Source organism: Patiria miniata, unplaced genomic scaffold, assembly GCF_015706575.1.
Source record: "Patiria miniata isolate m_02_andy unplaced genomic scaffold, ASM1570657v1 HiC_scaffold_23, whole genome shotgun sequence".
Lineage (NCBI taxonomy): Eukaryota > Metazoa > Echinodermata > Asteroidea > Valvatida > Asterinidae > Patiria > Patiria miniata.
The window spans coordinates 7147486-7159747 of NW_024037062.1; the positions used below are offsets into that span (position 1 = coordinate 7147486).

At 43.9% G+C, this 12262-nt stretch overlaps 1 protein-coding gene across 1 annotated transcript; it reads left to right on the forward strand.

The window, feature by feature from the left end:
* Positions 1-3976: 3976 nt before the first annotated feature.
* On the forward strand, positions 3977-8482 carry LOC119731090. Its single transcript, XM_038204104.1, has 2 exons — positions 3977-5261; positions 5656-8482. The coding sequence occupies exons 1-2, from the start codon at positions 3977-3979 to the stop codon at positions 7650-7652; spliced, it is 3282 nt and encodes a 1093-aa protein (XP_038060032.1). The 3' UTR covers positions 7653-8482.
* The last annotated feature ends 3780 nt before the right edge of the window (positions 8483-12262 follow it).

A 12262-nucleotide genomic window follows, 5' to 3' on the forward strand; every position in this document is an offset into this window, starting at 1 on the left:
TGACCTAACTTCAACCATGAAATCCGAACGTTGAAAGGACGTTATTACGACGGTCAGATAGACGTCAATTTTGACCTCACTCAGACGTTATAATGTGGTCATTTTTCGACGTCTAAATAACTTCAACCGCGACGTCCTGTCGACGTCCATATAACCAGTCAAATCACGGTCAGACTGACGTCATAATTTGACTATATTCGGACGTTAGCTTTCGGTCAGGTTTTCGACGTCCAAATAACTGACACTTTCAACCATATTCTAACCTAAATTCAACCAACAATCTGACGTCCTGTCGACGTCCATGTAACCAGTTAATCATGGTCAGACTGACGTCATAATTTGACTATATACAGACGTTAGATTTCGGTCAGGATTAGCAGTTAATCATGGTCAGACTGACGTCATAATTTTAACCACATACCGACGTTAGAATTTGGTCAGGTTTTCAACGTCTAAAAAACTTACACTTACAACCACGACGGCAACCAAAAAACAACGTCGGAGTTGGTCGGAATCTGACGTCAGATAGACGTTAAACCGACCAAAAATGCCTGCTGGGGTGTAGTACGTGTTTTCGCGATCATTCGTCCATTCCTTCTCGAAAAATACTAATTTCCTTTCCAGTTTGTTCATATTAATATGAAATGTTTTACTGCATGTTGTCTCGATAAGATCGCAACAGTTTAATTTTTAAAAATCGTGTTTTCGTAAGTCACGCCGTGCTCGTGCTGCGACGAATTGACTCTGTTTTTACCCCAGACACCGCATACAAAAACAAACGCTAATGTAAAGCATATCCAAGGCACCACACTATTCCTCATTTGCATACGTGTGCAAAAATCTTGCACATGCAAATGATCCAATACCAGGGTGAGAGAGCAGGTAGTGATGGGCGCGTACTGTTCGACACCCTGGGGACGAGGTTGCGGGAGGTCGATGGTCACAGTGTGCTGCTGTTCGTAAATGTTTGCGAAATGACGCATGGGTATTCCCCTTCCATAGGACTGTATGTATCTCCATGCTATAAATGTAATTCCGTGAAATCCATGCGCGTATGAATGATGACCTAATTTATCGGGCATTAAATGTATAATGAATCGTCGCCATCTTGCGCAGCGTCGCCTGCATGCACTCGAACTTGGTCACGTCTGCGTCCATCAAAAGCCTGTCTGCTTGAAGCAACTTCGTCTCTCTCGCATGATTACTAGTACGGTCATATCAGGTAGGCGTACATTTCCAGTAAATTAAACGGAATCCCAGTCCTATAATTTGAATTCATGGCTCTACGCTACCCACAAAAGCACTCAGAGATCAGTGCGTGAGGTGATGCCATTCTATGACTAATAATTATATTTACAGCTGCGGCCCTGATGTATTAACATTAATTTTGTTGCACTTGTTGACAAACAATTAGGCAACGTGGCTGAATTAGCCTAAACTATAGGCCCCATTTTACAAAAGGCCCGCTTTTAAAAGTATTTGTCCGGGCGGTAACATTATAGAGGGGTAGTAGGCAATAAGGTGTCATCATAATACAAAGGTTACCGGCATTAAATGTTGTCCTGCGTTCTAGTTATGTTTTAGAACGTTATTATTATGATCTATTAATTAATTAAGCTGCAATTTTCTGCGTCTGGGACGGGGTGAAAGCACTGGTGGATCCAGAAGGGGGCGAAGGATCCCCCCGTCCCTCCCCGCCCCTGGCAAAAGAGTATCAAACTGAAATTGCCATAAACTATTTAATAATTATCAATTGGTCGCCATCCAGCCCAACCACCCGCAAACCTCGGCAATGGCCGCAGCCTCCCCCCCCCCTTCTACCAGAAGGTCAAAGTTAGGTGAATTTAAAATACAAAAAGAAGCCTCGAAATCAAATCGAATCTAATTTCTTCCAAACTATTCACAGGATGATAATATAAAGCTGATATAAACTTGAACCCTGGTTCGAAGATGTGAAGAAAATTCTGACGTCATCATGACGTCATCAGGTATCAAATCATTAAAGGGCACATGTAATGGAATTTTGTTAATGCAATCCTTGAGAATGTGTCCCATTTGACTTGATTTTAAATTGTTCTGTTTTTAAGGGCATTTTGGTGCATTTTTGTTATTATGCTAATGAAATGTCCATATTCATAAGCAAAAGTGTGATGTCATTTCAGGCAGAAACTTCAATGTTACAGCTACTTTAGGACCAAACGTTTTCAGAATTTTGGATATTTTGCGGTAGTGATATTCTTTTCTTTGGCCATTGTTGTTTCAGTGCAAGACAGTAAGCCATTGAGCAAATTTTTCTCAAATATGTTTTCTGTGAGCACACGCAGGTTTTGGTCAGGCGCGGTTCTAGAGCCTATATTTTAGGGGGGGGCTAGCAGGGGGATCATTAGCTACTGCTGTTAAATTTTAAATTTTTTGTTCGGCAATTATTTTTTTTTTGGGGGGGGGGGAGGCTAAGGCCAAAAAAAAAAGTCTCCGGTTTCTGGTATGCGCGCGCGTCGCCGTAGCCATGCGCGTCGGCAAAATGAAAAAGTTTTTTTTTTCAATACAAGATGATGATTCAAAACCGCCAAACTCACTGGTTTGACTGGAATTCTGCTGCTGCACAATTTTAACGTGTTTTTAGAAGGAGTTATGATCGAGAATAAGCTTTATGTGGCCTCTCTGGACTCCCATATATTTGCACTAAGTTTAGTCGGGCACCATTTGCAGTCATCAGCCGACATTTGAAGCCAAAAAAAAAAAAACGGGTACAAAAAAAAAAGCCGCGTCGCCGCACCACTTTTGGGGCAAGCTCCATACCAGAAACCGGAGACTTTTTTTTTTTGGGCCTAAGGTCAAAGTTTTAATCATTTCATTCAAACTTTAACTTTTCAAGGAATGGATTACCGCTCATGTTCTTAATGATCAGTTAGACATTGCCTCGGGAAATAGTTTGGATTTCCCGGCACAAACATTTGCCCTTTACTTCTGGTGTTCCTGGATGTGCAATGAAAATTGAATACAACGTAAAAACGGAAGCATTTTATAACAGAAAAAATAATTGAATACGGTTGTGTTGAGTGAGGAATGCTTAACACACAAAAAAAATGCATGATGACGTCAGCATGCACCCAGAAGGTCGCCCTCTACCTCTAGTGGCATGCACATCAAATAAGTTGAACTTGCTTGAATAAAAAAATAACTTGCCAATTTATTTCAAATTGCTCTTAGATATTCTTATGACAACGGCAAGTGACTTTGCAAGGTTTCAGATTCCTGACGTAATCAGACCGAAAGTTATTGTAGGGAGAATTTCAAAATGATGAGTTTTCGTTTTTTTCAGTTTGCACCAATTTATTTGCTGACGTCATCAATCCGGAAAATAACGTGTTCTGTACATAAAATGTACTAAAATTTATCATATCCTAAAAGATGCATTTTTTTCTCAATTAAAACGAATGGTTTTACTGGAACGGCTGAATTTCATGATTATTTTTCGTTTTGATATATATGTAGTTTTCGGCCCAATCACTCAGCGTTTGTAACTTAAAAAACGCGAATCTCTTTTTTTTCCCCTTCGCTGTAAGTTCTAGGACTATGTATTATTTGGCCACAACAAAATTCTTTACTGCACCATAGCCGTGACTTTATGGTGGGGGGGGGGGGGTGAATAGTCAATCATGGTCGTTTTTATAAGGCAAGCATAAACATGTTGTTCGTAGGGACAAGATGGCGATGGTGTACTGTAGTGGTCACGTTTTGAATCACGGCATGTGCACCACGATCGAAGATTCCACACGAGTACATCTCATGGGTTTTCCTCAAATACTTTCAAATTCCTATTTCTTCGTTTGGGTCATCGCCCTTAAGGGAAAACATGAAAACAAAAAGTAAATAAATCATTAACTTCAAAGATCGTCTTCAACTTAAATCCATAGTATTAAAAACATTAATGATAAGTTGCTTTGTTCCCTCTCCCCGCCTTTGAAGGAACAAGATGTCGTTCGATGAGCTGAAGGAGTTGGGGAACAAGCTCATGAGAGCGAACCCACCTGACTACGAGGGCGCCCTGGCTGCCTACAGTCGCGCAATAACACTAAGCCAAGACAAAGTAGCTGCTTGCATCCTGACAAACCGCAGCCTGGCATACCTGAAACTGAATCGTAGCGAGCAGGCCATTGAAGATGCTGACCTTGCCATTGCGATTGACCCACAGTGGGCTAAGGGCTACTGGAGGAAGTGCTGCGCCCTCACGGCACTGGGAAGGTACCATGAGGTCCTTCCGGTTGCACAGGACGGATTTAAACTTCTTAAGAGCAACGTGACCTGTCGAGAGTTCGTGGCCGCCTGGCTGAGGGCCTGCCAATTGATTTTCAGCGAGTTCGAAAAAAAGGTGGCTCTACCAACCGGCACGGCTGTACTCTCGGAGAGCTACCAGGACATTCTGATGTTCTCGCTTTTCTCTAGGACATCCACGGCCGCGGGAATGACGGAGGATCAGATGGCTGTGTATCTGAAGCGCACGGCGGAGGAGTTCCAGCGAATCATGACAGCATTCGGACAGCCAGAGTGCCGTTCGTTGATGGATTGGGTAGAGGCTGTCACGGCAAATCTGGACCCCACAGCACCGGGCATCCCAGTTCAGCTGCTGGAGACTTCGCTGAAGAAGACCGATCAGTTCTGCTCTGAGCTGTCCTCACTGCACGTGGCTCTCGCGGACATAGCCCAGCCCCTTGTCGCCTTGGCTATGATAGTCATCCTGGCCCGGACCTATGTTCTGAACTGTGCAAACATCTGCCATCGAATCATACAGTACAAGCTGCACTTGTGCTTGCCAATCTTTGAGAAGTCAATAATGAACGCTCCGGAATACATCGGCCTTCACCTGGGAACTGAAGGTGGCTTTCTCGACTCCTTCGTTGGGCGAGAAAAGCTTACAGCAGACGACACCTCACTGATGGAAGAGCACTGTGACAAGATAGACAGGCTTCTCATTGCCTACCCCAGGACGGCATGGGAATACTCGGATGTGGTCGACATCAGCTCTCGCATTGTTGCAAACGTCAGGAATTTTGTAACAGCGAGAAGGACTGGGGAGTTTGTCACCTCCCGGGGGCTCCCCACAGAACCAGTGAAGATGAACGCGGAGTTTGCGAGGAGAGATGCGGGCAAGTGTCCAGACAAGGTCAGGAGTTACGTCAAGGAGCGACTAGAGGAAGTGAAGGAGAAGCATGGAGAACAACTATTCATACGAGATGGTGAAGACCTGCTGACGTTGACAGGTATCAATCCCTTGAATATTGAACTGAACATTTATTTCTATGTTCAGTTAGTATAAGTGACAATACTTATGAGTACATATAATTATGTACATGAATATATAACAAAGTAATCAAACAACATAATGTAGACCAGTAGAATGAATTATAAAATTGGAACAATGTTAGATATAGGATAAAGCAAATTGCTTTTGAGCCCTAACCTTAAAGGTATCTTGCCTGTTGTGTTTGTTTTTTCAAAGGCAAAGTTATCTCATGTTATACGATATTCATGTGATTGGAATCAGAGTGCTCTGCAAAAGGAAGTTTTAACAATCTCACTACAAGTGGTACATGTATTCTCTTGGCTGTATAATTTTATATTTTCTAGTTGTCAACGTTATTTATCTTTTAATAGACGTCTGCCTGCGAATCAACGAGACGGATCTGGCGAAGGAGGTTTTCCAGTTGGGGGAAAAGGTCATGTTTACCGTGTTTGGTCTACAGATGGCTTTTGGCGTGATGAGTCTCGATGATGCACCAGCACAACTCTCCACAGTCAGACAGGACGTCATGATGAACGCTCTTTTACTCAAAGAAGCTGAACCGGGACTTGTCGTCGACGTGGCCGTTCGCTGGAGGTCACTGCTGTCTGAATTCCGTGCCACCCTCATCCGGCACGGTCTCGGACGGAACTACCTTGACACATACTCCAGCATCCTTAACCTGCAAGCCACTGGCAATCTCCAACAGCCTTACCGCCCCGATGTTATCCAAGACCTGAGGAAAGCCCACGAGGACAAAGAGATGAGGTTCCTCCGGCAGCATGCGTACCAGTGCTTCAAAGCCGTCGTTCAGACCCCAACAGCTGCCCGCATCCGTGCGGTACTAGAGCCAAATGAAATGGTTCTGGATTACATCTTGCTTGGAGAGAATGAATCGTTTGAGGTGGATTCTCGGGCAGTTCTGAGAATGTATCTGCTCGTGGTAGGATATGCGCAGGAGCCAAATTGGTTTTCTCTCGATAGCAGCAAGTGCTCATCTGCCGTTTTAAAGTGGCGTGAAGCGCTCAACAAATCGGTTGCTCAGATGAATGATCCTGATTCCGATAATGAATCAGAGTTGACAGCTGCGAGTATAAGCTTGACGGAGGCAGTCTTACCCGACGCTGTGTTACGGCAGCTGAAAGGTGAGCACGTGAGGCATGTTTACATCGCGCCAGATTTGATGCTGACAGCTCTCCCGCTCGAGCTACTGCAAGACGCAAGCGGTGACTATATCTTTGATACTTGTTCGGTCTGCTACATCAGCTCGGGGAGGGAACTTTTGCGAGAAGTAGTCCTCCGTCAGGTGGTACATGTAGTTCAAAGCACGAGGAATCAAACCCGAAATCAAGATCTTGCTGAAAGTCAGACAAAGGATACGGGCAAAGCCGCTGAAGGTAGCAGAACAGATGAAAATGCAGGAGGGGTAGCTACGGGTGGGATCGGTGATAACAGCAGTGAACAGGCCAAGACGGACCACGATCAAACTGCCGAGAAGAAGCAATCTTCGGGTACCTCTGTTGGTGAGAAGAATCGGCAAGGTGTGCAGACATCACAGAGAAAATGCCTGTCTACTTCATCAGATAATACAGATTGCTTCATCATCGGTGATCCAAACTTTGACCTAAAAGATTCATCGGGTGATAATAACAAAGACCTCGTCCAGATGCTGATGGACCTTTGGAAACCTCCAAGCACCGGGCGCACCGTTAACCGGTTACTGCACAGTAAAGAGGAGATCGACAACGTGGAAGGAATACTGACAATGTTGCGCCCAGAGCTGAATGTCCATCCAATTTCCGACGATGATGCCACCGTCTCAGCCGTCCTGAGGTTGAAGTCTCCCTTTATTGTCCACATTAGCAGCCACGGCTTCAGTCAGGCCAACGTCAGTGTCTACCGCGGAAATTTTTGGGATGACACCAAATCGGCAGTGGTTCTGGCGGGGTACAATACGTACGCCTGCAGGCGCTACGAGGAAATTGATCTGCGCACCGGGTCGGGTATGCTGTCCTCCTTGGCCATGTCCGGGCTGGATCTTCGGGGGACGCGACTGGTCGTGCTGTCCATGTGCCTGTCCGGAGTAGGTGCGGCAACGTTCCAGGAGTCCGTGAGTAGCCTAGCTGATGCCGCCCGGGCAGCGGGAGCTGAGACCGTGGTGGCCACCTTCTGGAAGGTCCTGGACTTGGACGCGGCCGAATTTGTCAAGCACTTCTACAACCGACTGTGCCAAACCGACGTGCGTCCGTCACAAGCGATTAAAGAAGCTAGGGAGGAGATGAGACAAGATCCGAGGTATGCCCACTGGTATCACTGTTCAGCATTTGCTTGCTTCGGCTACGATCTGCCGCTCTTTCCAAAGCACAGTTAGAAAGCTTCATGCTTAGCTTGGACCTACAGTCACCAAATTGGAGTGGAATCATTTCAAAGGGAATATCGCCCCCACTGATTATCAAATAAAGAAACGCTGCTCAAATGTTTCATTATAATGTGGCATTCTCCAACAGATAAGATGACTTGTGGGAATTCTGCATATCTGAAACATTACTGACAGTATAATTTAACATTGAGGCAACCCGAACAAGTTTATGAGTCTCTGCATGTGATTAATGTGGACTTTATCATATTTTGTCGATTGCAATCCAAATTTTAACTATCATGAAAAAAAGTTATTTCTGACTTTGATAGAACTGGTACTACAAATTAAAGCACATACTTCCATAAGAAACTCCCTCAACCACCTCTGGGGCCATGTGCTGGCTGTTCGGTAACACCACGCCTTCTTAGCCGAGTCGAATATAAATACCGGAGGAGGTAGGCCTATCATCATGGTGGGTCCCGGAAAATTTTGGCGGCCCAGACATTAACATTGTGCAGGTCGTATAGTAGTACCATCCGGCATTAGGCAAGGCAAGAAGTCACCTGGATATATGTCAAGGCATATTTGGATGTAGTCCAACGTCGTCAAGGCGGAAGGTATAGTCAGCAGGGAATAATAGAAGTCATTGGATGTCAGGTTTTGGCTCCGTCGCCAATGATGAACGCCATAGCAAGAGTTGTCTGATCAATGATGTTGCACAACTCAAAGTGATTTTGCACAGCCATCATCAGGTTCGGATTAAGCGTTTCGTAGGCCTTAGGCACAAGTGTTCCGTAGGCCCTACTCCGCCCAACTTGAAGGCACTGGCACAAAATTCATGATGTTGATCAAGCAGGCCAAACTAGTATAGTTCCTAGCTCTAAGTGTAGGCACCAAGGGCGTCCATTGCTTCTCAAAAGTTCGGGTGGGTAAAACATGTGTATCTTGATCAGAACTAATGCGAGTGCGAAGCCTAAACGGCGTGGGGTTCGGGGCCCGCCCAGGGACCCCGAATTTGTTTTTGGATTCTTGACGCTCTGTGGTGCGATCTGAGGCAATTTCCGACCACTTTCAACATTTTTTTTGCAAAAGATCAAACATCATTTTCGTCTTTGGAGTCAGTCGAATCAGCTATTCTGAGCTATAGAATCAAATGTAGGCTACAATGTTTTTTATTCGGGAAAGAAAATAGTTGGGGGGAACGACATGTCCCCCCGTCCCCCACCGATCGACGCCCATGGTTGGCAAATGTTTCAGAACGTGAGACTTCAAACGTAAATTGCATACGTATAGGCCTACATGCATGCCTACATGCTGTACAGCGTCAGTTAGTGAAATCGAAAATTCTGAGAGAGACCCTAAAACTTTTAAAAACTTTTCTCTGCGTGTGGGTGTATGTGGGTAGGCATATATGCCTTGTGGCACACGTTATTAGGCCCCAGAATTTTTCGTAGGCCCCAGAATTTTTCGTAGGCCCTAGGCACAGTGCCTACTGTGCCTTTTGGACAATCCGGGCCTGGCCATCATGCATCTGATCCATGGACTTAGCAACCGAGGGGTGCAAAAGGGGCACTTCCCCCACCCCATCCCGCAAAAGCAACAAAACAAGGAGAAATTAAAAGAAAATGAAGAAAGAAGACGAGGGGCGAATCGTATTACTGTTAATTTAATGTATATTTCACAACATGACTTTTTTTTAGCAAAGCGTCGAGTGATGTCAAGCACCTCCTCTCGATTTTTTTACGGCCGATAATTTCTCCCTTCGCTTCCGTCGAGTGATTTGCCCCCTCTAGAAGAAATCCTGGCAACGCGCATGATCTGATGTCCTTGATCAACTTGAAAAGATCACAATGGCTGTTAATTAATAAAGAGTGGTGGTAATTAAGGTAATCAGCGGTTCACAACTTAAAATGTCTTCTTTATAGTGTCAAAGTTAAGTGAAAAACTACTTATTATTTTACAAAAAAAGAGCGATTCGTATTACATGTAATGTCAGTTATCGTGAACACATTCCCTTAAGGTTTTTCGATTTGAGACCTTTATTACCCACATTTGGGTAAATAACATTTGGGCAAATAGTTTACTCCCATGTTGTTTCAGCAATTTTTTTTTTTTACTTTTACCTCGAATGTTCATTCATGATACTAGAAGCGTTACGTTTATTCCAATAGAACTTCAATGTTAAAAAATGGCCTTGTGGCCTTGTGGCTTTTGAATAGGCTGATTGACTCAATTAAATCATCGTAAGTGTATCTACATTCACACACAAAATGAAAACTTAATTGCTTAACTCTTATAATGTCTACTGATATGAATAAGTACTTTACTCCTGCTTATGTTCCTGTTTGTCCCTGCGTTTTTGTCCCTATTCATTACTTGCATTGTAATAGTATTTAGTCCAATGAGGTACAAACGCTATGCTTGTTGATTTATGATAAATGTCGGTTTGGATTAAATTTATATCCAATATAATACATGGAACATTAATTTGTATATGAGGAATAACGTTGAATAAAAATGTGTAGCAAATTGAAGTGGTTTTAAAGAATTCTTTCCGGGAAAACTGTGTCACACTTTCAGTCGATCCATTCAGTCGCATACAGGCTTAAATATTATCGTAGTACGTGCATGCCCGTGTAGTTGATGAATAATGTAGGGAACAAGTTGCGGCAAATCCTGTTTTAATTCAACTAGGCCTACTATCCTGTAAAGCATAACATGTCATGGCCCACACATTCGGCACTCATCGTGATCAGAATTCACTCCATGAACATGATAAACCAGACTTTGAAGTTAAAGGGAATGTACAACATTGGCTTTTGCTGCAATTTTCAGAAATAAGTGCATGCATTTGGAGGATTTATATGTTTTAGCAAAAATTGTTTAACTGACTTGTTTCACGTTTTTGGCTTGTAGATGCTGGAAAAACCAAGAAAACCAATTATATTCTTGTAGTCTGGTTCCCTGACCCCACTTACGATGAAATGGAGCAATTTATAGACTTTGGGGAATTTTGCGGTCAGAGTATCAATTTAGCTGGCTTGTACCCATTCACAGGTGAGTAATCAATTGCAAAGAAGATGTGGAATAACTAAATATAAGAAATATGGAGTAGTTTATGAAAATAGCCAGTTTTCTCCAGTGCTGGTCGGCCGACCAGCGTTGGAAAAATAAAAATTTTCTTGAAAATGTCAGCACACCAGGAGCCACAATTTTACAGGATGCTTTAGACTGTCATTCCCTAACAATCCAGTAAGGTATTTCGTGATAAGTGGATCATTTCGTTTTTTGATGTTTGCAAATGTCGTATCTTCCCTTTAAATGAGCATTTAGTTAACTATGCTCATAAACTGAAAAAGTAGCCAAAGCAAAATGAGATGACTAGGTTTACAGGATCCTATAGCCCCATAAACAGTGGCGCACCCAAGTGTGTGTGTGTGGGGGGGGGGGGGGGCGCCTGGTGGGGGGGGGGGGCTTGAGCCCCCCCCCCCAGAGGTTGTGAATTTGTTAGTTTGTTTGTTTGTTTTTTGGATAGTATGTGGCATATTTTCGAGTAGTATAATAGGGTTGTGAGTGGCGCCACCAACGTCAAAATAGTCTGCCCTCCCCCCCCCCCCCCCCCAATTTTTATTTTCTGCGGCCAAAAATGTTTGGCAAGATTTTCGACAAAAGATTTAACTTCTAAAAAATGTGGGGGAAACAATCTGGAGCGCCACTGTCCACAAAATGTGACCCAATTTACTGGACTATACCTCCGAAAATAAAGGTCACACTTGGAACATGTACCCGAATATGTACAACGTTGTCACGGTTTTATTTTCACATTTAGACTTTGTTTGTAGTTTATTTATGCTTTAGAAGCACACTTACCCACCCTCTTTAAAGCGATAGAAAATTATTTCCCCCCCCCCCCTTTTCAGACGTCTATTTTTCGTGTAATTTCGTGTTTAAGATACGCTAACGTGTGCAAAATGAACCTGGAAATGACACAATGTGTAAACGTCTGAAAAAGGGGGAAATAACTTTCTATCGCTTTAATCCTAAAAAAGGACCATCTCTCAGCCGGGGGGGGGGGGGGGGGGCATGATCTCGGCCATCGAGTGAAATTTTGAAACTCGGTACATGCATAGAGCAACTCTTACCCAAGAAACTGTCATGACTATAGGGCAAAGGGTTTTGGAATTATGGCTAAATAATTATTCATATGTAGGAATGGCAATTCCGCTCTGTGTACACGACGTGTATGGGAATTTTTTTTATGTTTTTGGTATCAAAAGATGCGCAAGGCTCGAGGCTAAAAAGTCATAACAGCTCGGGTCGCGAAAAAATAATGTTTAAGGCTATTGCGGAAAAAGTTGGGGGGGGGGGGGATTCCGCCCCGGCCCTTTTAGGGTTAAAGACGGTGAGTGTGCTTCTCAGGCGCGGATCCAGAGGGAGGGGGGGGGGGGCAAATTAAAAACTTGACAAAGGTCTACATATTCGGGTACATATGTTTAGTGTGGCCTTTATTTACGGAGGTAGTCCAGTAAATTGGCCACATTTATGGGGCGGCAAGAAATTCCCAGACCCCTTCAAAAATCATGCCATGCCGCGAGGCTGCCAGATGACATTTGATGCTATTT